Consider the following 27406-nt stretch of genomic DNA (forward strand, 5'->3'; position numbering starts at 1 on the left):
TTTTCGGGTTCGGTTTCTTTTTCGGGTTCGGGTTCCAACCCGGTTTTTTTGTACACCTCTATCTATATCTATATCTATATTATATATATATATATACTATATAATATGGGAAATGATGAATCCTCCTAATTAATCAACCAAAATGCATCAACTATTTCAAGAACAGACATCTAAAACAACCTACAGACGGATGCTATAAATATGATCCACTGAGTTAAAAGAACACAACTTATAAAAGGTCTCCTAAGCATGAAGTTACAATATTACAACTGGAGGAGGGGATACTCTGACATACCTTACATTTGAAAACACAAAGATATCCCCATCATATCTTAATGATATACAAACAAGGAAGATAAAATAGAATTAATAACTGACCGATTATGTTCTAGCTCAGAACTTTCTCATCAAGAACATGTAAACATTCACTTATGATCTCAACCGCACGATCCAGTTCCTGTGTGGATATTATCAATGGTGGCACCAGTCTAACAACGTTGCCCTTTCCTGCAGTCAATATTAAAAGACCAGACTCCCGACAAGCATCCACAAGTGGTGTTGCAGAAACATCCAACTCGATTCCAACAATAAGACCAAACCCGCGTATTTCTTTCACGTGCGAGTTTTCTCCTACTTTTTTATTCAGGATTTCTTTCAAGTAGTCGCCTTTCTTGATGACACTGGCCAAGAAGCTCGGGTTTGAAATTTTATCAAAGACAGAAATTGCAGCAGCACAAACAAGGGGCCCGCCTGCAAAAGTGCTTCCATGATCCCCATAGTTGATGGCAGCATTTACTCGTTCAGTTACTAGTGTAGCCCCAATCGGCAAACCTCCAGCTAGAGGCTTGGCAAGAGTCATTATATCGGGGGTTACATCATAAGCTTGGTGTGCCCACAAATAACCAGTTCGACCCAGCCCACACTGAACCTATAATTGGAAACATAAAAAGATTACATATTCAATAGACAGGACAAATTTTTTAACCCATTTGAGTGAGGATATGTCACTTTTGGTTACAATTTATACCTGTTAGTCAAATGGGTATATTAATAAAATGCAACAAGCAAGTGTTCAAACTAACTACTTACAACCTCTTAAAATGCTTCATGAAAAACAAGACACATTCATCATTCTAATAATAGCGTTTGTAGTCAATGTACATTCCTCATTATAATGAAATTAAAAAATTGGACATAATATGTGTATGGAGGTCAACCAACCCCCTAAACTGGTGTGATGCATCATAAATTATTCTCATTTTGATTGTGTTAGTGCATGTTCGTTTCAATTTTAGCTACAAAAAAGTTAGCTTTATCTGTTTGGCCCATAAAGATAAAGTGTAGCTCATGTAAATGGGTCAAAGTTGCCACATTTAGTCACATTTATTACAAGTCAAAAGTCACCTAGTGTATCTAATGCTTACAACCTCCCTAAATCACTTCATTTAACAAACTGGCCATTTTGATACTATTAAATCAATCCTCTTTAAGTCTTAAACACAAACCGTTACACAAGACCGCTGACCTGCATTTTGCCACTTCAAGCGTTCACCTTCATTTTTTTAGCAAGTACCAATACTCTTACCTCGTAAATCAAGATTGGAAGTACATGGAACTGTCAAAAAATTGTACTAAAAATTCGATAATTTAGTAATTAGGATCATACCTCATCAAAAACCAGTAAAGATCCAGCTTTATCACAAGCAGCACGCAAAGATTTCAAAAACTCTTTGGTAGCACTGTAAATTCCACCTTCCCCTTGAATAGGTTCCACAAACACCGCTGCAATCTTGCCACTAGATATCAGCTCCTCAGCAGCATCGATATCCCCATATGGTAAGAAAGTAACGCCAGGCATCACGGGCTCAAAAGGTGTTCTGTAATGCTCTTTGCTGGTCAAGGCCAGCGCACCAATTGTCCTCCCATGAAAGCTGTTAGTAAACGAGATAAATTCAGTAGTATGGGGATCCGTGGGATGTGAATATCTTTGGAACTTCCTTGCAAACTTAATGGCAGCTTCATTAGCTTCAGTTCCAGAGTTTGAGAAAAAAACACGATCTGCAAATGAATTGGCTACAAGTCGCTCTGCAAGATTCACCTGCATGCACCAAATCATCATCACCCATTTTATTTAACAAGATTATAGAAACTAACTTTTTTTTAAGTATCTAACACTAACAAACACAATTTAGCAGCTTGATGATGTAAAGTATGTATGATATAGATATGTATGGGCCTAAATAAAATAATCCGCAACAACAACAAGACCCAATCCCTGCATGAGGGTTATGGGGGAGGTGAGATGTAGACAGTCTTGCCTCTACCCAGAGGTAGAAAGACTGCTTGCATAAGAACCTCCGGCCAAACGAGGAAATAACAGGAGAGCGTAAAGAGTTTAGTAACATAGCACATAGCACACTTAAGCGCAAATCCAACAATACATAGTAAATAGGAACCCATTTGAACATATTACACCTCATAAAAGAGACCTAATAAACATGCTTGCATAAAACTAAGCATGTGGCATGAGAGCAACAATTACTATTGGCATGTGCAAGAACTCCCCTTATCCCCTCCCAATAAGCCATAAAAGCAGAAAACAATGGTATCAACCCGACATACATGTATAAAAGTAGAAAATAACTAGGAAATCCTGAGACCCGATGGGCCCAAGAATACAAACGGGTGCTAATCAACCTATGAAACAAAATAGCTTAGGTTGCCGAGCTGGCAAGAACACTACCCCTACCCCCAGTGGTGGAGCCAGTATGGGGTTGCCGAATAGTGTTTTTGATACTAATAAGCATAATAATTATACTATAAAATTAAATGCTACCAGTCGGGTTGCCAATTACCTTTAAACTAAATAAATACATAAAAATAGTACTAAAATTATAGAGTTTTATATATATCGTGGGGTTGCCATGGCCACCCGTGGCCACCAAGCTCCGCCACTGCCTACCCCTAAATAAAATAAAAAAGGGAGCAAGAATGAATGAAGGGGTGGGGGGTACCTGAGGGAGGGTGTGAAAGATATTGCTGACATGAGTCAAGGTGTTGGCTTGAAGCGTGATGGCCTGAACCCAATCAGGGTCCCCGTGGCCCAACGCATTCACGGCGATACCCGACGTCATATCGAGATACTGACGGCCGTGGATATCGGACAAGGTACAGCCAATGCCGCTGGTGAACACGACAGGGGCTCTTCCGTAAGTCCCAACTATCACTCTCTTTTCCCTTTCCATCACTTGTTTTTCCATTTCCATTTCCAATTCCAATTCCTTTTGATTATTATCATTAGTGGCGGTGTCGATTAGTTGTGAATGTAATCTACTGCTGCTTCTACTACGGAAGTAACATAGATGACTAGTGGTAGTAAATTTGGGGGGATTTTTTGTATTATTAAGATTAATTGTTGAAAATAATAAGTTTCCGTAAATTGAACTCATTATGATAACTTTTTTCTTAATAATAATGTTATGATGATGCCAGATATGATACAGTATTGATTACAAATCATATATGTATGTATGTATGTACTTAAAATGGGATTTGGTTGCTAGGGTTTTCAAATCATGGCCATGTTCACCACTTGTATTAGTTGTATGTCTCTATTTGTGTTCGGTTCTTCTTTTTGTCTTTTTATTGCCAAACGGGCCACCTTCTACGTGCAATTTTTTGGCCCATTCAACGAAACTATGCAACCCGTATGGAATTATGGATACACGGTTCAATGAACTTGACATTCTGGTCAATATGATATTTAAAGAGATCTCGCCATCTCGGTATGAAAAGGATATCAAGAAATTTCATAATATTCTCCAAACTTAAACTAGTCAAATTAAGAGGTTTCAACTCTTATAATAAAAGATTCAAATTTAAAAATCAAATTTAAATCTTAACATTTGATTTCAATATAAAGGTTGAGGATTTTTTTAACTTAAATGGTCATTTAGGGGCCTTAGCTAGTGATCTGGGTTGTTTTCCTCTCAACGATGAAGCTCATCTCCCATCGTCTCACTGGGCTTCTTTAAGTTATACGTTAATACTTCACCGTTTCCATAGAAAGCTAACTACCTTTAATTTGCTTTGAATATCAATTGCTAAACTTTACACTCAAAACCTAAGCAGTTGGAAATAATCAAAGCCTTTTTAGTCGTGTAGAAAGTATATCCGAATAAACCCCCTCTTTTGGTTCCTTTATAGACGCAACAAGACTACAATTGGATGGGACGCTTGGATCAACAATCCTTTACTTGCTTTTAAACTCATGGTTAGTTTGATTTTAATTCTCAATAGAGGTAGTTTCTTTTTCTTGGTGTTACCTAATTGTGTAATTGTTGTATACTAAATTTGTACTCTTGTACCTTGACCTCTAGTATTTTGCTAGTAGTTTTTTTTTTCTATAAAAAAAAAACCCTCCATTCACCTGATAAATTCGAAGATCAGTATCAAGCCCTCTATCGCCGGACTAGACTATATTTTGAAGATTGAGGAGTGGCAACTCTGAATCAATTCCAAAACTTACTCCTGGGTAGTCTTCGACTACCTCTTTCCCCCGGCCCGGCTGGCTCTCCTACCTGGGGATCCCTTCTCCTTGGAGAACTGCCACTCAAGACTGTTGGATCACTCATCAATGTCATAAGCTTAAAATGATGGCTTTTGGGAAGCCGATGTTAATGAGACCGAGAGGAACGAAGTAGCTCGACCATAAGGGAGAGGAAAAGAGTGAATCTAAAAAAGATGTCCGTCTCATAAACACATTATCATCTCTAGTGAAAAGAATGTAACCTCACCGAATAGCTTCCAACATAAACAAAATATGTGTAAAAGAGACGTGACTGATGAGCATCAAGACCAATATATATGTAATCTTTGAAGAAACCGTGAGGGGCTCTGCCGGTACATGGGTTGGTCATTTTCTACCATGTATTGGTACAACACTAATCGAGCTTGCATAAACCAAAAAAAAACATTAATCAAGACAACATGAAATGTAAAACTCTTACCCTTGTTCATGGGATCCATAAATTTTTAAACAAAAACTCACAAAGCATTTCGGCAATCACAAGGGGTACATTACTACATTATCTGAATACTAACACAAACCCACTACTGACCATCTTCTAGTTCTCTCTATCGCCACTTGCAACTCTGTATTTAGGTATATATGACATATACTGTATCGTTCAATAAAACTGCAAAAACATATGACAAAAGTTTGCACGAATTTATAGAATTACAACAAAGTTTTTATTTCAACCACAGAAAAAAACATGAAATTTAATACATCCATGACAAATCTTGTCTAAAAGACACAGACTTTGCAGCTCCTTGCACACCCATATAAGATACTTGAGGGCAATCATTCACAGCAAGAAGTTCCAGTTTGCAAGAACCAATAAGTGGCTTGAACCCATCATCAGTGACTCCAAGACACTTGGTCAATCGCAATACACGCAATATCGGGTGATGGGCTACAAGTTCTAGTCCTTCATCACTTATCTCCTGGCATCTAACAAGTTCTAAGGTTTCAAGATGAGCACAAGAACAAAGAGCTTCCATTCCAATATTGTTAAAGGAATAAACACGATCAAGAGACAGGTTTTTCACAGGGCAAGTTATGATTAAATTAAGAATTCCGTTAAGAGAAAATGAAGACAATGAAGGAAACTCACCGTCTGAGAAAGACAATGAGATTGATTCGAGAAGTGTACAGTTCTGAGCCAATGCTTTCAAGCTATCGTCTGTGAGTCTCAATGGGTGTTCCATTAATAAAGGAAGTGAAAAATCTGACGGTACTCTAATTGATATAGATCGAAGATTTCTTGAGCTCTGGGCCATACCAATGATGTCACAGTCTCGGGCTCCTATACACATGTCTAAGTGAATTTTCTCCAAGTTTTTGCATTTGTCTAATAAACAAGCGAGCCCTCTTCCCGGGCTGATCATACAATTTATCAAGCTAAGCTCTACCATGTTTTCACATGGGACAAACTGTTGTTGCCATCTGTCAACAGCTAACCGATCATAAAGCTTCATGTACCGATAATTCGAATCAACCTCAAACTGCAAATGTTTTATGTTACGCCATGTAGGTCCAAGCTTTACAAGAGCACCTTCCCCTATCCCCCTACAGTTCTTCACACACAAATCTTCAAGAGTTTCCAGTCCGCCAAGACATTCAAGCCACTCAAGGTTGCTAACATTCAAACAGCGTATAAGATGAAGGACTTTAAGATTTTTGCAGGCCACAACGATTGAAAATATGCCACAGCCGGTAAGCCTTGGGGTGAAATTCAATTTCAATGATGAAAGTTTGGAGCACGCAGCTAAAGTGCTAAGACCCGCATCACTTATAAAAGTGCAATAACTTAAGGTGACATCTGTTAAAAACGGGCAGCTGTTGGAAAGTACAGAAAGACCAGGGTCTTCTAACTGTTTGCCTAACTTGGACATCCAACCAGCGTATGTAATTTCGATTTTGCTTAAGTTTGGGAACCTGAGGCATAGACAGGTCAACGCTTCATTTGCAGGGTTCAATCCGCAGCCAATACGAAGGTATTTTCTTTGTTCGTTATCAAGATTATGGAAGTGTTTACTAGCCAAAGATATGGAATTTCGATCAACGGTTTTCTCAATTCTACTAAAAATCTCCCAAACTAATTGATCAGGGAGATTATCCATAGTAACCATATTGTTCCCTTTGCCAAAGAAAGAATTAAATTAGGACGGAAACATTAAACCCTGAGCTGCCAAAAGAAGATACATATCAGAAACAATACATGTTCTGAATATAAGAAAACATCAAAGGTGCCTATAATACCCATTTGGCAAAATAAATTTGATACGAAAACTAGCATTCTACCAAATGAAATGTATATCGAGTCCCTCCATTCTCATATATAAACAGGAGCTACAATTTGAAATTCAGCATCAAACAGATTGTTTTAAGATCAAGGTTAAGTGGCTTAGAAAAGATTCAGAAAAGCATACAAGGTTCTACAGTACCAATAAAGCCAACGAATCTACACTACAAACTGCTAATACACAAACCACCTGATTAAATATACGAGTAATATATTTCTACTCCCCCTGTCCCAACTCCCAACAAACAAATAAAAGCCAAAATTCGATTCGAAATTGAACATATTTCCACTTCAAACTCAATACAGTAGGATAAAAAAAAAAAAAGATGTCACATTAAAATCCAACGAAACCTTGTACGAAAACATTACCTGATGAAAAGCCCGGCAAAAATCCCTTGCAATGCTTAATAACCAAACACATTTTATTTTTCAATAGTTAACTCGAAGAAATTGATTCATATAACATATAGAATCAGTTAAAGCTGCCTGAAATCTGACAAACAATTCAGAATTATAAACATGGTTTGGCAATTGGCACTGCAGTACAGGCAAACACTCCTAAATGGCATATTCGTAAATTATAGATATATCTATCAAAAACAAATATATCTATCTATATCTATACAAACATTTATACAAAAAAGAAAAGAAAACAAATTCAGAAAAACACATATGTCATGCCATATGTATTTATAAGAATTTGTTTGTAAAAGTCTAACTTCCCCGCCCAATATATGCGTGACATGTAAAAACCAATCCTAAAACTAACAATTTAAAGATTATAACAAAACTATTATAATTATCCAGGAACACATAAACGAATCCATCCAAATATATAATATATGAAATGAAATAAACAGTAGTTAGTCTAAAAACAAATATAAAAAGAAGATAAATGTAATTACGTGTTGTATAAAATGAAATTTTCAAACAAGATTAAACAAAGAAGATGTAAATGTATACATATGTACCTGAAACGAAACGAATATCGTGTGAGGGGTTTGATTTATTAATATTAACTTTAACTATTCTTATCTGCTTGGGAAAATATGATATTGATTTAATATATTATATTATTATTTTTGTATTTTTATATGAATAATAAATATAATAAATTGCAAGGTGTTTTTTGGGTGATTCTTCTACGGTGGAACTCGATATTCATGTGCCACGTATGTTTAATGACTAGTTGTCTTTCCCACCAATTAAGTGTTGATGATGACTCAAAACTAAAACGGAATTCATATCCTAACCAAGTTTTTTTGGTATCTCGACCATACCTATTATTTGCAACGATAGTTGCTGTAAATAGTGCGGGCCTCCCTGACTGTAATGGCAAATCTGACAAAAAATAACGGCCTCCTATCAGTAATCCCTGAAAATAGTTGGATATGGACAAAAACATCATTATTTACAGCAATAATCGCTGCAAATAGTCTGATTTAATTACCAAAAAAGTGGTCGGGATACCAGCCGTCAACTAAAATGGTTTGCCAAACTCCCTCATATAATATCCCTGGAGAATTGAATTGTTTCATTTTATAACTTTGAAACAAGAATCTTTAATGACATTTTAAAATATTTTCTAGATATTAGTAATGATAATTTAAAGGTCCTAGGCCTATTAGAGAAAAAAAAAAAAAGAAAAGATATTCTTAGGGTGTGTTTGATAACACAAAATGATTGCTGAATGATTTTTAAACCTGATTCTGAATGAACTATGTATGTTTGAATTTTGTTCTGAATGTGTAATTTGAACAGTGAAAAATTACCATTTTAACCTTTTGTGTAAGTGCCGACTACAAATAGTTTTGTAAATTTGTTTTGATTTGACTATATATATATTACACACAAAAAAACATTTAAAACATAAATATTATATATTTCTAACTTGGAATATTCTCTTACATCAAGATTCATTTAATTTTGCAAAACATAAGAATATTAAATTCTATTCAAATTCACAGACTAAGCAAATCTTAGGTTTCTTTGTCGTTGTAACATATTTGACTGTGCTTGATCTTGTTAATAATTCTTGTGTATACGCATGTCCATTCCATGCCGATGTGTGGTCTCTTATTCTTTCAACTCTTGATGAAACATTCGTCAACCAAAACCAACAAACAATTATTATAAACACAATTTCATCTTCCAAATATACGAGACCTTCAACATAATATAAGATAAATTAACGGCATTAGATAGTTCCTGTAACTAACGAAGCATTGACATAAAAGCAAACAACATACCACTAATTACAAGTTTCTAGTACAAAATTAGCAAACAACATACCAACATTATAAGTTTTTTACACATAAACAAATAAAAAAAACTTGAACAGTAATAATAATAGCATATTCATTAAAACAGAGTATGGAAAAAACTATATATACTCGTATATATCATACCTCATATCCAAGGCAACAATGGAGGTTGATGTGTTTGCTTTTAATAGAGAATCACCTATTTAAATAAAAACATAAAAAATAGATTAAAGTAGGAGAGCAAAAATAAAATGAAAAAGAGACTAGGAAAAAGATGTACCATGAAAGTAACAACGAAAAGAGTAGAGAAAGAATAAAAGAAAGGGGAGATGCAGAGGGGAGGGGGATAAAAGGGAGAAAAGGGTATTAGGGCAAAAGATTGGATAATGAATGGTTAAGAGAAGCTTTTGGGGTGGGATGGTTCAGAGCTTTTTTTTTCTCGTTCAATGTTCAGAAGTTCAATGTTCAGAAGGACTCAACAAACGAATGAAATGCTAACCGATTCAGCATTTGGTGCTGAACTATTCCATTCCATGGATATCAAACACAGCCATAGTCTTGACACACTGATATGCCATTCGTAACTTCGACTGTTCGAGTTCCTTCCTATTTGTTAATTGTAAGCTTACCAGTTTAGTAGTAAATTATTAATTAACATCACTAAAAAGTGCCCGTAATGGTTGATTTGGCACACTAACCTTCCATATACAACTATACATATTAAATTATAGTTAATCAAACTTTTCTAAACGACCTTTTTTCCGAGCAGAAGAAATTCAAAAGATTCAAACTGGATGAACTAAACATGATTCTGTAGCTACAATAACACACAATCCCATAAAAATGGGTGTGAAGAGGTGAGATGAGAACAATCATAGGGTAGATAGACTGCATCCAGAAAGACTTCAGGCAAAACTAAGAATGAAACTACAGCTGATTTTGTTTAATACGGAGTATCATTCTGTACATATATATTCACTTCTATATATTGGGCTTCTTGTGTGCAATAATTCACTAGGACTTCATATCAAGTGATATAGTGTCTTCGTCGTTAGTCTTCTGGGCGATCAGTTGATTGGTCATTGTTCAACCGTATTAACTTCTTCAAGAGACAACATTAAGTCTTGAAGCTGCACATCACATGTAAACATTGCATATTCATAAAAATGAAATCAATATCCAAGTTAAGTAGCTATAATCATCAAAAAGGCACTGTACCTGCGCCTCAAGTTCTTGTATCTTCTGATCTTTGACCCTTGAAGCCTCTTTCTCCCTACATATCATGCAACGTGAGTTCAAACACATGAATAGATTGCATCATTTTAAAGGGGAGTTTGACCCATTCACTTGTGAATAGGTAGAGTTGGTTTAGCTGGAAAAGTTGCTCAAAAAGTACTTTTAAACACAAAACTTTGTAAGACAATTTTATTTGGCATATTAGATTTATTATTGTAAAAACTTAAATTCAATGCATACTTCGAAGTTTTGAAGACTAGTGCTTCAAGCCAACTTGAGCAGACACTTTTTGGCCCATACCCAAAAACTTACCCATCTTGACAAGTCACCCAACCTCCCATACTAACCTACACAGCTTTTAGTTATACAATTAACTACTCAACCTGTATTGGTGATTGAAAATATATAAAAATTGCACAGAACTTGTAAGAGTGTGTTCTAGCCACATACCTTTCTTCAATTTTCGAAATGATGCCTTCCCATATTTCCTTGTTTCTCGAAAGATTTTCATTGATCTACAAATTTAGCACCGCCAAAAACAACAAACCATTGATAAAGTGTAGTTCATAGGTATGAAACTAACAACATGAAGAAGGTAGGGAAAATAAATTACATCATCCAGAAATTTTTTCTCGTTGAGACCTTTATCTAGCTTGGCTTGCATCTTTTGCAATTTTGTATTCCGCTTTAGAGAATCTTTTACAGCATCTGAAATGTCCCGATCAGTTTGTTCAAATTCGTTGAGTAATGATTCAAAATACTGCCAAAGAAACCAATCCCATATTAGCTGATACACAAAAATTGAAAATTATTTACTTAGATGACTTGCCTTACCAATGCTGCTAGTTAGCAACTTCAAATAATAGATTACAGTAGCCACTAAAAGATGCCAACCTAAAGCAAAATTAAATGCCAGTTTATTTACTGATAAATAAAAAGTGAACTTACGATCTTTTGATTCTCGAGTTGGGTAGTGAGAAGCTCATCATACTCGTTTTTAATCTGTATATAGGACAACAGATATCACTGCTATTTGTTACTACTTACTAGAGCTCATCCACTCAGGTTGTTATTTAATCTTTAACAGGTCAAAGAGGTATAAGAATAGTGCCTTATAAGTAAACAAGTTGAACAGATCAAAAAATGGTCAAAGTGTGAATATCTGCATAAAACTTCCTAATCATTTTATTTGATCAGAAAACTATCAAAACAATATCATTTTTGTGATCACATTAGACACCCAGAGTATTTATATGAAGTTTAAAGTTTTGGCAAACCCGACTATTAAAAAAACTACCAGTTTTTACCTGTTACCCAATCCACCTTACCTGGCACCATTTTGTGGAAAGATAGAGAGAAAAAGAACTTTACAGATTCAACTCGGCTGTTCAAAAGAGCCTCTTGAAATCCAGGATCAGTGCCATATTCATAATCGCCATCAGTATGCTCACCATGGTGATTCAACTCAACCAACTTTCCATCTGTTTTAGATAGAATCAAACGGTGAACATAATTATCTCCAACATAATCCCACACACGTCGTGATTCCACATCAAGAGAGTAGCAGTGTTGTGTTTCTTTCCAGTGTTCAATGGCATGCCCTTCTTTATACCTTCCACATCCAACAAAACCACAAAGAAGACATATCCAGGCATTGTCTAAGGTTTGACAGATCATGCATTCAGACTTTTCTGGCTGTTGTTGACAATAACGACATACCTGTAAGAATAATAAATGTTATATTCACAATTTGCGTAGATTGAAAATAAGTTTCACTGTTTTCACTTGGGGACCTATAATAAGAAAAGGTGTCATGATACACTGTTTGATGATGATTTCTCTTCAATCATCGGTCTGAAGAACAAGATGATATCAACATATTCTATATGCTTAACTAAATTGTGGAAGGTGATGAAACCATTTTTAACCTAATATAGCCTTGTCACCACAGAACACCAAGACGATAGGAACAACGAATATACTTACAGGGCATGAAGAATCTGTCCACTTCGAAATACAGGAGCAGTGAAACGAATGGTTGCACATGGTTGTCAGAATCCCACTCATATCTTGGTCCAATCTCTCTACAAAAATAGGAAATATTACGTGTAAAATTTCGACAAACAAGCAACTGATAAATTGAAATTTTATGATTTTGACTTTCGGTTAGTACCAATATTCTCCTACCTATACCAGATAATGTAAATTTCCAAATACTCATTGAGCATGCTTATACCACTTTCAACAAAGACTTATTTGACTTATTGTTTCTAAACATTGGACTCGTAACCAAAACTTGGATCTATCATAAAAGTACCATAATAAAAACAGTCAAACATATACTATTACTAAGAAAAAGAGAGTAAAATGTTTCAAACAAAGGGCAATACAAAGCAGTCATGCACAGTTACCAAGATTTTGTATATTCTATCCTACATAATACTATTGATATATACAAGAATATCCAAGTTCAAAGAATTTGCACAATTCAGCTACAGACTTACAGTCAACAAAATTCGGCATAAACACATTACTAGCTGTGAATTTCTAATCTCTGTTCTTATTTACTTATAATATGTCCTGCAAAATTAGCCCGCTACACTTTTAGAATCCTAAATGCCTTCTAGTGTTATCATTGCTGGTTTGAATCTAAAGTCATGAACAGAAATCATAGGCTATAGGTCCATACATTCAAAACTATCAGCTCACCATGCTACAGCCACAACAAAATATTATTTTCTCTTGAAAAGGGTATTTATATATGTATGCTAAATCAGAAGTTAAAACTTACCAAGACAGACTGGACATGTTGGCTGCTCTGCACTTGCAGGGGAAGTCTGTGTGTGTTCAATAGAGCTTGTATATTGCACATCAACTGTGAAAAGCACACGGCATGCCTCTGTCTGCATTCCAACGCAAATTTCAAATAACTGTTTCTATATGCCCAACGTAAGGCTTAAATTTACTATGGCATATACCTCTAGAGATGAGAAACGCCTTCCATTAAAATGCTTATGAAATCCATCAGTTGAGTTTTGGTCATCAAATCTTACTAGTATACTATACCGATTATCCATTCCATCATTCCTACAAGCCAAAACTTGCAAGATAGCAAACGCATCTCACAAAAGAACTAATCCTAACTGCTAGTAATTATAAGCAACAAACCTGACAATACGCATTTCCATGATATGATGAATAAAGGAACCACAAAATTGGCAAAAGTCAGCATATGTCATGTGAAGTGGCACACCAAGTACACAAATAAGAGGTTTTCTCCCAACCTAAATACCAGCAAAGTAATCAAAATCTTAATGTAACCATCAAAATTATCAACTTTCTATGACAGTACTAAATACCAATGAACAGATATACATACTAGAACAATTAATCAATAAACTCTAGTAAACAAGCTTTACATATGTAGCAATCACCATTGATGAAACAGCGAACAAAAAATAATATATGTAAATGTAAATGGTTCCTAGTGTTATCAAAGTGTTTAACTTTACAAGAAAGACTAGTGTATATTAGTACGTAGGTACTGGTTCAGGTAAAAGAGATGGACGCGCCTACATTCTACGCTTAGATCCACCTAACTTTTCTTTTTAATGCACCGAAAGTATGTGCATTTGGTGCATCAAAGCATAAAAAGTAAATGCATCATACACATATCGTAAAGGCGCCTACTTTTAAACTCAGTAAGTTGGTAGAATATGACTTCACTCTTTAATCAGGAGCATCAAAGTGTAAATGTCATAACTTAACTCTTCAACGCAATTGAAAAAAGTGCATCAAAGCGTAAACGGTGCATCCGATGCTTCAAAGTAAACAAAGTAGGCGTGGAATCCTTAAATTATATATATATATATATATATACTTTTTGTATGGATCAAATTTCCAGTTTATTGCTATTGTATCTATCTGGTGAGCTCTTGGTCAAACAAACTAATCTAAATTGTAACCATATAAGTTGACACGTCATCAAAACCCTAACATCAAATTCTAAAAAGTGAAAATTATATAATCAAATAATGAAAGAGTGTAAGGCATGATGATGATGATGATAAGCTTACAGGTAAATTTGAAGAAGATGAAACGGCGTCGTCTAGATAGAGATGCATGACGCCTCTGATATTTTCAATTCTAGGGTTTCCAGATGAGAAAGGAAAAGCCTGAGTGACATACGCATTTGATGAGGACGGACTGGATGAATCCCCGGCTTCAGTGATCGGAAGTTTACTGATAGATGATGGCCGGAAGTAATCGTCGGCGACCGTCGGTATGGGAATCGGTGCCGTGCTTGCTGATGTTGCTTCTGCCATTTTTTATTTGATTTGATTTTCGGTGGGAGGAATCTGTTATGGTTTTTGATGGGTGGGTTGGTAAATTAAATACCGGGAAAATTATAGGTATTGGGAAATAGCATTGACAAAAAAATAAAAGGGTTTAAACGGTAATTTTAAACCTATGATATTAAGGTGTTTTGAAAAAGGGGAGCAACAAAATTTAGTATCTATAACAATTGTATAAACTACACTACGTAATGTACAATTGTATTATGTAGAATTTGTTGTTGATGGCTAAAATGTGTGTAGCAATATCAAATCCTTTTTAAAAAACACATTTTTTCGTACAACCATACCCCATGAGAAATAAGATATAGACAGTCTTATTTTTAGTCAGATGTAAAAAGACTGTTCTTTTAAAGACATCGAGGTATACAACATAACGCAGCTTCCAACATGTCCAACAAAACATAACTTAAAACCAAACATGTGAGACCATACAACAATTAAGCATAATATATCAAAAAACTCTCTTCATCTCTCTCAGTAATTCATTTGAGTAAATAAAAAAGTATCATGGATATTATGTACACGGGCGGAACCACATTGAAAGGAGGGTAGTTGGGGCTACGGCCTATAGGTCCGCTAAAATTTTGTACTATAATTTTTTTGAAAAATTATATATTTATTGATGTTACAGATTAGATAAATATGGGATACCGGTTAATCTAGCTAACTTTGAATTTTTAAAGATTTTCTTAACAAAAACTCTTAAAACCCGTCAAAAATAAAAAAGTAATCCAAAAAAATCTTAAAGATCGTTACAATCTACACGTTAACAATACTTTACACGGATATGAGACCAATGAAAAAAAATTGTGTTACGGGTCACATTCAATCCTGGTTCCGCCACTAATTATGCATGTACGAGAGAAATTTATTCCCTGAAACAGTTAAATTCTTCAGGCATAAGTCATTTAAGGGTTATTCTTAGCATTTTATCTCATATTCATTTCTGTTCTTCCCATATCAAAAAAAAAATACAAATAGTCTTAGTAGTTTGTATAATGTATTAGCTCGTCAACCATAATAATTTTACCATAATATCAAATCAAAAGTCAATGAATTAGCTCATCAACCATAAGATATTGTAAGTTCAGGTCACGATACAAAGTTGTGAGTTATTAGGTGATGTGATATATGTCTTTTTGAATAGCAAATTTTTATATGAAAATATTGTTTGAAATGTTGTTTAAACTTAGGATTTTCAAACAAGATAAACTTTCTCATTTTCAAACAATGACTATTATGACTTAAAACTTTTGAAGATAACGTATATAAAGCGTGTGACACTAATACTATATAATAGGAATCAAACCAAAAGTCGGCCCAAACATACAAAAACACTAGCTAAATAAAATACCAAGCGATCATCTCCATTAATTCAGTTCATCAAGACATAATCTTGCATTAATTTTGTTAACCAATTTTCCATTTTCTTTCAACACATATCGAAACGCATAGTCATCGAGAAAGTTGCTAAAAATAAAAAAACAGTAACATGTTCTCACTCAAACCATTGTTGTTTATGTTACTGACTGTGGTTGTTCATGGAGTGTCTATTGATGATGGCTTTCATGTTTTTTCGGTGAAGTCTGTTCTTAAAGTGGGGAGTAATAGTAGTGAGAATTTGTCTATGGTTTTGGCTGACAAACGAACTAGGAGAAGAGACCCTCTGAATGATTTCAAGTATTACATTGGTGGTTGGAATATTAGTGATCATCATTATTTCTCTGTAAGTTCTATTCGAGTACTTGGATCATTGTAGTAATATCGTTTTTGTACTCATAAAAAGCGCTTCAGATACTTGTAAATGAACAAAGATCATTTGTCCTAAAAATAAAGGGTTAATAATTGATGATGTACCATCTTTAACCCTACGGACCTTACGGATTAGACATAGACTGTTAGAGTTAATCAGTAGCGAAGCCAGCAATTTGATCTAGGAAGGGCCAATTTTAACCCGAACACTAGTCGAACATTTATGTTTATGTATAGTAGACATATAGCTAGCAAATAACAACAATATAACATATTACAAAATTATACCAAGACAACAATACAACACCTTGAAACAATGAACCCATTTAGCAAGTCAACCATATTATTACATGAAAACAACATGTAATTAGTCCATGAAAACAAACAATGGTCCAAAAAATCAACTGAACATAGCTTATTCTGCTGCTTTTAGTATAAAATAACATAGAAACAATCATAATGGTAGTAAATATTTGTTTTTATCTTTCATTTTCTTAAGACAATATACTTTATAATCAAATTCTGTGATAGCTACATACATAAACATCTCTTAAAAATATACAAACTAAAAATACTTTAAAAACAATTTTGAACAAAAGTACAATATATAATAAAAAGTACTGCAATACAAACAAATAACAAAACAATGATATCTTAGCAATAAATAAAGTATATAAAATGCCGAAGATAATAAAATCTTTTCAACTACAGACATTAGGTGGTCATTTTACTAAATTCTCACTCGATTTTATAATTTATATTAAACATGTCAAATGAGTTGTAAATTTCTTTATAATAGATATATAAAGTCTACTTTTTCAAAAAGATAATGCAAGTTTGATCAGGATCTCTAGAAGAACTTGGTAGAGCTCATTGCACATAAAAAGATAAAAAGCTTATGCATAAACCTTTGAACTATATTGATTTTTAAACTTCTCAAATAGGATGGGCCAAGTAGTAAATAAAATAAAACTACAGCAAAATATGTATAACACTTTAATATCATTAGCATATATGGGATGGGTCGTGGCCCACTCTATGTCTAAAGTAGCTCCGCCCCTTGAGTTAATACTCCTGAAATGATCCTAAGGCCTAAATCGGAACTATAGGCTACGACAGTTACGCTCTCATGAAGGACAAATAGTACAAAGGAGAACGTGCGCCAGCACGATCGATCCGTATTTGTACCACCCAATCAAATTGTGTCACGACAGCTGGCTAACGGCAACGGCTACTCCCTAACGTTTCCGTTAGGCCCAATTTCTGGATCTTTCTGAGGATGCCTATAAATACCTCCCTTGGGATTTACCCAAAACCCTAATGCAACATACACAAAAAAACACTCCAAAACTCACACTTGGTGGCGTGAAGATAATGCGTTCTTCATACCATTAGGGAACCGCCAACAAGTCCAACATCCTTTATTTTCGCCCTCTAATCACTTAGTATTATTTTCTCATACCAGATTAAACCCTCTTAATTTAAGTGTAACTTTACCCTTAAACAAGTGGCGCCATCCACACTCTACTCCTAATAATCTGGTACGAAAATGGCTGAAGATGGTGACCCACGGTCACCTTCAGGCTTTGAAACCTCAAGAACAACACCAAACGCCCCGCCAACAGCAAGACAGTTGGAGGAATTCACACCACTCTTACGAGAATATCTCAGGCAAGTCGATATGCAGAGTGTACGAACGCGGCTAACGTATTCAGACGAAACGGAGGCTATGGAAGAAGATTTTGAAGTAGAAACACCTGTTCATAGATCCTCCGGTGGCAGGCCAAGGGCAAGAGGTCACTTTGACCACACTCCAAGGAGGTTCGCCACCCACCAGAATGAAGACCCCTAAATGGCTCCGAACCTTCCGCCTATGGCCGGAGAATATGTTCGCAATACAGGTCAAACGTACAATCATAACTACCATGCTTTTAACAATCAGCCTCCGCAATACAATCATAATCAAGGCATGAATACTCATCAATATTCCACACCACAGCCTCCCAGAGGGTTGCGGAACATGCAACCGCATTTCTCGACTCCGCAACCTGGTAGAAGGCAAATGTATGACACTACTTACCAAAGCACAAGTTATCACTATTCACAAGCTCCCAATGCCTCTAGGCATACTTCGACTCCTCCGGGGTGGTACCCAACTGAAGAAGACATGATAATTTACACAGAGCCAGGCCCCTTCGTACAGTGGATCGAAGATTACCCATTACCGGAGGGTGGCCTGCCAAAAGGGATAGAGATGTTTGATGGGAAGGAAGACCCGGATAACCATTTGAAACACTTCAATGACATGATTAGGATGCAAAGATGGAATGTTCCGATTGCTTGTCACATGTTCGCCCTTACATTGAAAGACTTGGCACGTGTATGGCTAGATGCACAGCCAGAAGGAAGCATAACATAGTTTTGAAGATCTAAAAGCAAAATTTCGATCCCATTTTAGCCAGCAAAGAAAATACAAGAAAATACACCTAGAGGCCCACAACATAAAAAGAAAGGAGAATGAAAGCATCCGTCAATTCATTACCCGCTATACAGATGAAACAGCACTAATGAAAGGCCTTAGCGAAAACCAAAAGATCTCAGGATTTGTCCACGGGCTACGATTTCAGCCACTTGTGGAGTTCCTTTCTACGGACCTTCCGCAGGAGTACACAGTGTTGATGGACAAGACTTACACTTTTCTTGTAGGAAAGGAGACAGCAGGTGGAGTAACTAACCCAGGCTATGGCAAAGATATAGATCGAAATAGAAGAAACATGAACTCTCGCCATGAGAGGTTCCGGACAGCCCCATTCAACAGGCATCAAGGAGGACCTCCCGGAGGCCAACATAACTTTCAACAACCTTATGCTCATTAATCTCCAACGTCAATTGCGTAACCTTCGCTCTCTCTACAACCAGTTCATCATCCACTTTCTTTTTTTCATCAACAAGGCCCTCGATTTGATTTTGATACGCAGTTATCGACTGTTGCGACATCTCCACCTGATTCTTCAAAGCCACATTCTCTACCTCCATGTCGGCAACCTTTTGAGTTTGAATCGCAGGATCCTGAATCTCGTACTTCCGAACCAACCGGCGCAAATCCTTATTCTTATTTTTCACATGCTCATACTTCGCCTCCAATATATCATATCTCCTCCAAAAATCAGCCTAAAAAAAAAAAAGAGAAAAGGCAAACAACATAAATAAATCAAACATCGAATACACAATATAGCAAATGAAGAAAGCTAAGATATGATTTTACCTGCTCCGACATGTTCCGAATGGAAGTCTCGTTTGTAGAGCTCCGGAACTCTTCAATGGACAACATCGCAACGTCATGAAGGCGGGCCGGAGGAACGATTCGGGTCACAAAGTCCTTTCTTTCAGTGTCATTATCCAAACGACTATTGGTGGGAATCCTAGCAAAGGTAACCTTAAATAGAGCTTTAGAGCGGGGGATTTTTGGAATATGTTGGGAGGGAGAACTATGACCTTCTGAAGGCTCCGTCCCCTTGCTCCCATCGGACTCATCAACATCCTGAACCTCTTGAGAAACTTCTTTTCTTTTTATATGTCTAACAGCCATAGGGCTTTTGCCAGCCCCATGTCTCGGAGGCTCCGCAACAAATTCCCCTTCTTCAATAGACTGAACATCTTCATCATCATTCAAGGCAAAGTTTTCTTGCATCTTAGTCTTCTTACGAGAGTTGGAACTTTTCCTTTCAGATTTCCTCTTTTTCTTGGAGACCTTCTCGGAAGCTACGTTGGTAGAAACCTCCTCCTTATTACCTTTCTTACCTTGGTTTCGGCGAGCAAAATCCTCCTCAATGTCTTTTCGACGTGCGACAGTTTCCGGGGTGTCCTTCAATACAATGACATCTTCTTCGTGAGAAACATGTGGGACTTCGTCAGCCCTTTTTCCCTCCGGAAGATCCGGAATTGCATCGATGTCTTCCAACTCCGAGCCCATGTAAGACAAGAAATCCATAACTGAGAAGAATAGCAAGACAAAGGGTAAGCATATACATAACATAAATATATATATAAAAAAATGAAGAAAGAAAACAATGACAAGCACGACATTGGAATTCGCATGCATATTTATATATGTAAAGAAATCCCCTAGAAGAGGCGGAGCCTTCGTACCCTCCCCCTTCTTGTTGACAAGTATCGGAGCTGCCGGGTGATGCTTCCAAATAGAACTCAATTTCGCCAAATATAACAGAGCTTCCGGTAACGTCCGACTTAACGTGGGCCTACAAAGCTTTTCCACTAGTTCTGGATCAAATTCGACATCAGTCAAGGGATCCTCCAAAGTGCCACGGGCATTACCTTTCATGTTTAATAAAGCCGGGAAGGCCGTAGGCACAATGGAAGCATCAACATAAAAGAACCTACGTTTCCAACCCTTAATAGATGCCGTTACACCATAAATACACTCCGGAAGCTTCGAGCCGGGACGCTTTTGTATGGTAAACCAATCACCATTGGCTCCTAAACAATAAAACTTACGAAAAGTATCAACCGTAGGCTCCGCAGAGTGAGCCTTACACACGGCTTCGAACATAGTTATCCTCATGGATCCGAAGGGGGTCAATTGGGAAATGTGACATTTGAAATGTGCAAGGACTTGGAGAAAGAACGTTGTAAACGGCAGACGAACATTAGCTATCTCAAACATAGCCATATATAAAGTTACTTTCCCCGTCGGAGCCATCCTCGCATTGTCGGAGGGGCGTGGGAGAGTATAATGATTGCCTAGTGGAAATCTATAATCGGATAAGAATTGAACCAAATCCTGCTTCGTAATATTACAAAAGCTAATACACAAGTCTTTCCTGTTACCCATATTTATAAAAGATAGAGACAAGGAAATGGAACACACCTGCGAATAATATGAAGAAGAATAGAGAATGCTTAGTAGGCTACGGAAGCTACGGATTTCAGAAGACAGAGAGAAAAAATTTTCGAATATTGAGAAAAGATGAGAAATGAGAAGAAGATGAACTATTTATAGGCATAAGGTGGAAACACTGTTCACTCGATGTGACACTTTGAAACGGCGCAGTGTCAGAGAACGACACGTGCTTCCCACTGACTCTCCAGACAACAACATAATGACTTCACAGACGACACGTGGTCCCCACTAAAATTGCCATAATGAACAAAAGACAAAACGGCGGAACGTTTTGTTTTCCTTTTTGTCCTCATTTTACCATCTAAAGGGGGGAGAGGAAGCATATAATAACATGCTACGAGACAGCAAAGAAATTCCGAATGGACCCTCCGATTGACGCAAAAGAAGGTTTATAAATTTGCAGGCAAAAACACTTGGCCTTACCCCACCATTATGATTAGACATAATGCTAGGCTGGGGGGCTTGATGATGTACCATCTTTAATCCTACAGACCTTACGGATTAGACATAGACTGTTAGAGTTAATACTCTTGAAATGATCCTAAGGCCTAAATCGGAACTATAGGCTACGACAATTACGCTTTCATGAAGGACAAATAGTACAAAGGAGAACGTGCGCCAGCACGATCGATCCGTATTTGTACCACCCAATCAAATTGTGTCACGACAGCTGGCTAACGGCAACGGCTACTCCTAACGTTGCCGTTAGGCCAATTTCTGGATCTTTCTGAGGATGCCTATTAATACCTCCCTTGGGATTTACCCAAAACCCTAATGCAACATACACAAAAAAAAAACACTCCAAAACTCACACTTGGTGGCGTGAAGATAATGCGTTCTTCATACCATTAGGGAACCGCCAACAAGTCCAACATCCTTTATTTTCGCCCTCTATCACTTAGTATTATTTTCTCATACCAGATTAAACCCTCTTAATTTAAGTGTAACTTTACCCTTAAACAATAATAGTTAAATCCGTTAAGTTTTTAACTTTTTTTGGCATTTTAATCCTTAAATTTTCTTCTTCTATGATTTAATAATGCAAGTTTGTATTGACTAATTGGTTAAGCGGTTAAACCATTATCAAACTGTTAATCCTGTAATTTTGAACCGTGACTCATTTTGACATGTTACAAAACCTTCATATACTGCCACATGTAGTCTAGTGTTGGTTCTTGTTGTATTATTTCCTCTAAAGAAAACTTATGTTTTTGCAGTCTGTATCATATTCTGCTACACCCTTGTTTACCATTGCAACAATCTGGTTTGTGGGGTTTGGCATGGCCTTGCTCCTAATATGTAGTTATTATTGCTGTTGTCGGAAAGTCAAGTACGGCTACTCAAGAACTGCTTATGCACTCTCTCTTGCCTTCCTTACCCTCTTCACCATCGGTGCAATGTGAGAATCTCTTTGGTTGATTAGAGGTGGCAAAATAAACAGGTTTGGCGGGTTAAGTAACGGGTGAAAAAAGTATTTTATTTTAGAGGTTGAGCTGGGTTAGCCCAAGAACCTATTGTTACATGTTTAATCTTCCTGTTAATAAATGGCTGGTCAAATATGTTTAAACATTTTTTTTTTTTTTGATAACTTCTCTGTGTGAGTAAAATACTAAAATTGACTGCAAAGGTTTATTTATCACTGTTATACGTTAAAACTATACCTGGGGAGAGCTTTGGCCTATTTGAACAATTTCCTTTTAAGCTACCTTTCTATATTATTACTTGTTTGGTTCATTAAAGATAAAAACCCGTTCATTATCAAATGAGTCAAAATTGTCTCATGTGATCTTGGTGCGTAATCTGAGTTTTCATTGTTGGCGTAATCTGCATTTTCAGTGTTGGATGTGTGATTCTTTACACGGGTCAAGGAAAGTTTTATAGTAGTACTACAAATACATTGGACTACGTCGTGAGGCAATCCAAAGATACGAGTTATAATCTCAACAGTGTGTTGGAAATTCTAGATACAGCGAAAAGTATTGGAGTTGAGCAAGCTTCTTTACCTCCAAATATAAAGAATAACATTGATCGGGTTGATAGAATGGTAACTAAAGCTGCTAGAGACCTTGAACTTGAGACCAAAAGAAACAAAAAGGAAATACAAGAAGTTTTAAATTCTGTGTAAGTAATTGTTTATGATAACGATGTTTTTTTTTAGGTATCAGTTGTGTGAAATTAGGCTTGTGCTAACATTATGTATTTGCTGCAGGAAGCTTGCTCTTATTATTATTGCTGCTGTTATGCTTCTCTTAGCTCTTCTTGGTTTCTGTAAGCCTACAAAAACCATATTTTAGTTATTCAATGTTCTAGATCTTCTAGCATGGGTAAAAAACTTGACTCCGGGAGGTTCTTATACCTTTTATTTTGCAGTTTCTCTTGGTATTTTATGCCTAAAACCTGTTTTTTTTTTTAAAGATTTTATGCTTCTTGTAGTTCTGCTGGTTTTTGTAAACCTAGAGATCCCATCATTTAGTAAGTTTATGGTTCTTCGATCTTTTATATTTGATTATATATTACATAGAGATATCATCTTCTGGAAATTGTGAACTTTTCAATCTGTATTTTAAGCCTCAAGGTTTTCCCTCTTAAAATTTTTACCCATCCTATTTGTTTCATTTTAAGCCCAAAATTCTAAAGTCCTAATAATTTGAACTTAAATATACATACATAAACTCAGGTTCTTGAATGTTGATTGCAGTGCTCTCCATTTTCGGCTTGCAAGTTCTAGTTTACATGTGAGTGATGATGATGAGTAGTTCGAATTTCGACCTACAATGGGTCTATCTGGGTTGTATATGAACTTTATCGGGTCAAACAGATAATTTATACATAGTCACTCTTTTAAATTCGGGTAAAATGGGTATTTTTGGGTTGTTTATGTACCATGGAGTCGAACAGATTAATTATAGAACTTACCAACTTTAGAAACGGGTAAGATGGGATAGCCAAGATGTAATTCGTAGATAACCCAAAAGTGCTAAAGTGTTTTTAAATGCTTAAAAGCTCCGGATCATCTTATTATTAAAAAAAATCTTATCTAAACGATATGGTTTTTCATTATATAAGTTAACAAAAGTAACAAACAGGTTTTAATGAATGGGCTCAACCTGACCATTTAACCACTTTACCACGTACTTAGAAATTTCCCATCTAGACACATTGACCCATTACCCACCACCATTTTTCCACTTCTACGAATATACAGGCATATGTCATTACTTTTTTGCTTTGTCTTTTCATGTCATTGACTCATCTTTATATCAGAACTTCTAATTTTCTGTTGGCAGATTGGTGGTTTTTGGTTGGATTCTTGTTACAGCTACGTATATCTTGTGTGGTATATTTGTCATGCTTAACAAGTATGTTATAGAAATCCAAATTGCTGAAATTAACCATCTATCTTCTTTTTTAACTAACGTATCACTTGCTAATTGTGTTGTTAGTGTTATGGGCGACACATGTGTTGCAATGGATGAATGGGTTCAAAACCCTACGGCTCATACATCATTAGACGATATTCTTCCCTGTGTTGACAATAAAACTGCACAAGAAACATTGTTTCAAAGCAAAGATGTCACATTTCAGCTAGTTGGAATAGTTAATACGATCATCACCAATGTAGCAAACATCAAACCTCCTCCGTATGGCGGTGTCCTCAATTATAATCAATCAGGCCCATTGGTTCCCATCCTTTGTAACCCACTAAACGCTGACAAAACTGACCGTAAATGTCAAGCTAATGAACTGCCTGCCAGTAATGCGACTCAGGTAGCCTTTCTGAAGTTTCGGATGCAATGTTTGACTTCTGAATCAAACATAACTGACTTTGAGCTTAAAGATTAATCAACAATTTTTGCACTTCTTGTTCAGTAATATATTTTAAAAATACCTTAAAGAGATTAATACCAAAATTGGGGAAAATAAATTTTCTCAGCATTCATCATATAAATCAATAATCAATTTTGAATACATTAAGGCATCGGTTTGACCTCAAAGGTCAAACTGCACAATTTAACAATGTTGTCTGCAGGTATGGAAGGCTTATGTATGCCAAGTTTCCGCAGAGGATAAATGCACAAATGTGGGACGGTTGACCCCAAAGATGTATGACCAGATGTCGGCCGCAGCCAACGTGAGCTCAGGGTTGACCAACTATGCCCCGTTTCTAGTTGCTTTGCTAAATTGTTCTTTTGTCAGGGATACGTTCACAGTGGTCCACAAAGATCACTGCCCCGAGCTCACAAAATACAGCAAGTGGGTCTACATTGGTTTAGCCATGGTGTCTGCCGCCGTGATGTTTTCATTGATGCTTTGGGTGATGTATGCTCGCGAAAGAAGGCATCGGAAGTATACTAAATCTGCATCTGCTAGTGAATGGAAATGAAACTAGTGTATGAACTGTGACACCCAAATTTTTGAACCAAAATTTTCAATAATGACGAATCAATATAGGCGCATATCTTTTATAGGGATCATATGTTTAACAAATTTTTTGTGTATAATATAACCTTATACTTACGAACCTTATATAACAAAAACGGTTTGGTCCCAATCTTCTATCTTCACAAGTCATACCCAAGGCAAGTATTCATATATCATCGCTATATACACAATCGTTTTGAGTGGAACTAGAATGATTTTTAAGTCACCTTAATACTGATAAACCAATTGTACTTGGATTAGGGGTGCATCATTTGTTGAGAAATCTAGAATGACTATGTGAGATACAATTATCTTGTTTATACTATTACAATTCCTGCAATTGTAACCAAGTAGTGCAAGACAATATGCAACATAAAAACATATGGCAGACGTTTAAATCCTAGTGTCAATTTTTCTTTTAACTATAGTTTTACATAATTATCCCTGTCATATGATATTAGTCATGTGATTGGTAGACCAAAATTAGTTCCGTTATTTTGATTTGCATCATTGCCATATGTGGTTGACGCACATTTTGGCATCTCTCTGCAAAAATGACTCGACTCCACCTCAATATTGTTGTAATGATTATTTTATATATTATTTTGGAATATATCTAGTTTCAACTTTTTTTAATGAAAGTAACTAAGGTAGAAAAAGGCCACAACTTTCGGTCTCTTCTCTTTCCACTTTTTGACAATAACCTGCGGACATGTATTCATTCATCATATTACTTCTTTGAAACATATTAGATATTTAATTTAGTAGGTCTTATGTTCAACATCCTTAGTTAAATGGTAAATCATGAGGTTTTATTAAGCTTAATTAATTTAGCGATGAAAAATCATTTGACTCAAATATAGACGACCTAACGTATAAAAATAATGAAATTTAAACCTAAAGCCATCTAATAAAAAAAATCACATATTTTAACTATTAGGCCATTTGGAAATGATTGTGCTGCATCCTTTGTTGTTTCATTAGAATAATATGTTCATAATGTAAAATTTTAGCTTTATATTTGTATTTAGCATGTTAGCAACTTAAACATGTTAATCATCTAACTAACTTAGCTCATCATGATTCTCCAACGAAAAATTAGTCCAAAACACAAGTGAATATTTTATAGTTTTAGAATACCATAAAGAAGAGGAATTTGCATGAATGAAGAATGACCTTTTAGAAAGAAAAAGGAAAAAAAGATAAAGTAAGGGTGGGAGTTGTTAAATCTCATTTCTAGAAGCCAATTGTTTAACATTTTGATGTGTGAGAATGTGAGGTGCCCTCCTTTTTCGCTTCATCGTTATAAAATTCTTATTTATACCCTCCAATCCTCCATGTTATAGTTTTATCCATGCAAAGGTTAGAGACCTTTTTTTACTATTTAGGTAGAAATTGGAAGCAGCCTCTCTACTTAGGTAGAGGTAAGGTCTGCCTACATCTTAACCTCCCCCATACATCGTCGAGGTATTGGGGCTCAAAACCCGCGGAAGGTGACACTAAGCAGTTACTTACTTACTTATCCATAACTGTAATATAATAACTTTTTAGTTTTTATTTTTACAAAGGCTACTTAAAAACTGT

The 27406-nt window shown here is 36.0% G+C and overlaps 4 protein-coding genes and 1 long non-coding RNA gene across 6 annotated transcripts; 1 reads left to right on the forward strand and 4 right to left on the reverse strand.

The window, feature by feature from the left end:
• Positions 1 to 191: 191 nt before the first annotated feature.
• LOC122578310 (acetylornithine aminotransferase, chloroplastic/mitochondrial-like) lies at positions 192 to 3595 on the reverse strand. Its single transcript, XM_043750243.1, has 3 exons — positions 3015 to 3595; positions 1667 to 2098; positions 192 to 928 (listed from the first exon to the last, which is right to left on the reverse strand). Exons 1-3 carry the CDS (start codon positions 3447 to 3449, stop codon positions 389 to 391), a joined length of 1407 nt encoding a protein of 468 aa, XP_043606178.1. The 5' UTR covers positions 3450 to 3595; the 3' UTR covers positions 192 to 388.
• Positions 3596 to 5169: 1574 nt separating this feature from the next.
• On the reverse strand, positions 5170 to 7912 carry LOC122578309 (F-box/LRR-repeat protein 14). Of its 2 annotated transcripts, XM_043750240.1 has the most exons (3): positions 7841 to 7912; positions 7239 to 7362; positions 5170 to 6752 (listed from the first exon to the last, which is right to left on the reverse strand). In XM_043750240.1, exon 3 carries the CDS (start codon positions 6694 to 6696, stop codon positions 5284 to 5286), a length of 1413 nt encoding a protein of 470 aa, XP_043606175.1. In that variant the 5' UTR covers positions 6697 to 6752; positions 7239 to 7362; positions 7841 to 7912; the 3' UTR covers positions 5170 to 5283. The 2 variants fall into 2 exon arrangements, with proteins under 2 accessions (XP_043606175.1, XP_043606176.1); XM_043750241.1 differs by lacking the exon at positions 7239 to 7362 and having other exon boundaries at positions 7841 to 7903.
• Positions 7913 to 8765: 853 nt separating this feature from the next.
• On the reverse strand, positions 8766 to 9445 carry LOC122578312. Its single transcript, XR_006320502.1, has 3 exons — positions 9414 to 9445; positions 9278 to 9332; positions 8766 to 8959 (listed from the first exon to the last, which is right to left on the reverse strand). It is a non-coding gene; the product is annotated as an uncharacterized LOC122578312 (long non-coding RNA).
• A 463-nt stretch (positions 9446 to 9908) lies between these two features.
• LOC122578311 (BRAP2 RING ZnF UBP domain-containing protein 2) lies at positions 9909 to 14733 on the reverse strand. Its single transcript, XM_043750244.1, has 11 exons — positions 14446 to 14733; positions 13538 to 13653; positions 13348 to 13456; positions 13161 to 13272; positions 12356 to 12453; positions 11741 to 12088; positions 11318 to 11371; positions 10983 to 11129; positions 10820 to 10884; positions 10352 to 10406; positions 9909 to 10263 (listed from the first exon to the last, which is right to left on the reverse strand). Exons 1-11 carry the CDS (start codon positions 14692 to 14694, stop codon positions 10213 to 10215), a joined length of 1404 nt encoding a protein of 467 aa, XP_043606179.1. The 5' UTR covers positions 14695 to 14733; the 3' UTR covers positions 9909 to 10212.
• Positions 14734 to 16219: 1486 nt separating this feature from the next.
• On the forward strand, positions 16220 to 25866 carry LOC122610707. The gene is made up of 8 exons (XM_043783673.1): positions 16220 to 16453; positions 22618 to 22799; positions 23237 to 23521; positions 23610 to 23668; positions 24099 to 24135; positions 24688 to 24759; positions 24844 to 25168; positions 25431 to 25866. The coding sequence occupies exons 1-8, from the start codon at positions 16220 to 16222 to the stop codon at positions 25782 to 25784; spliced, it is 1548 nt and encodes a 515-aa protein (XP_043639608.1). The 3' UTR covers positions 25785 to 25866.
• The last annotated feature ends 1540 nt before the right edge of the window (positions 25867 to 27406 follow it).

Source organism: Erigeron canadensis, chromosome 8 (assembly GCF_010389155.1).
Source record: "Erigeron canadensis isolate Cc75 chromosome 8, C_canadensis_v1, whole genome shotgun sequence".
Taxonomy (NCBI): domain Eukaryota; kingdom Viridiplantae; phylum Streptophyta; class Magnoliopsida; order Asterales; family Asteraceae; genus Erigeron; species Erigeron canadensis.

Excerpts from the sequence above, each read along its gene's own strand:
- LOC122610707 (XM_043783673.1), top strand. The coding sequence starts at position 16,220 with ATGTTCTCACTCAAACCATTGTTGTTTATGTTACTGACTGTGGTTGTT. Across the intron at positions 23,669-24,098 it reads CTTAGCTCTTCTTGGTTTCT|TGCTCTCCATTTTCGGCTTG; the intron begins GTAAGCCTACAA and ends TGTTGATTGCAG. Across the intron at positions 24,136-24,687 it reads TTGCAAGTTCTAGTTTACAT|ATTGGTGGTTTTTGGTTGGA; the intron begins GTGAGTGATGAT and ends TTCTGTTGGCAG.
- LOC122578309 (XM_043750240.1), bottom strand. The coding sequence starts at position 6,696 with ATGGTTACTATGGATAATCTCCCTGATCAATTAGTTTGGGAGATTTTT.
- LOC122578310 (XM_043750243.1), bottom strand. The coding sequence starts at position 3,449 with ATGAGTTCAATTTACGGAAACTTATTATTTTCAACAATTAATCTTAAT. Across the intron at positions 2,099-3,014 it reads TCTTTCACACCCTCCCTCAG|GTGAATCTTGCAGAGCGACT; the intron begins GTACCCCCCACC and ends TGGTGCATGCAG. Across the intron at positions 929-1,666 it reads CTTTACTGGTTTTTGATGAG|GTTCAGTGTGGGCTGGGTCG; the intron begins GTATGATCCTAA and ends TTCCAATTATAG.
- LOC122578311 (XM_043750244.1), bottom strand. The coding sequence starts at position 14,694 with ATGGCAGAAGCAACATCAGCAAGCACGGCACCGATTCCCATACCGACG. Across the intron at positions 12,089-12,355 it reads GGACAGATTCTTCATGCCCT|GTATGTCGTTATTGTCAACA; the intron begins GTAAGTATATTC and ends TTATTCTTACAG. Across the intron at positions 10,885-10,982 it reads AGAAAAAATTTCTGGATGAT|ATCAATGAAAATCTTTCGAG; the intron begins GTAATTTATTTT and ends CTAAATTTGTAG.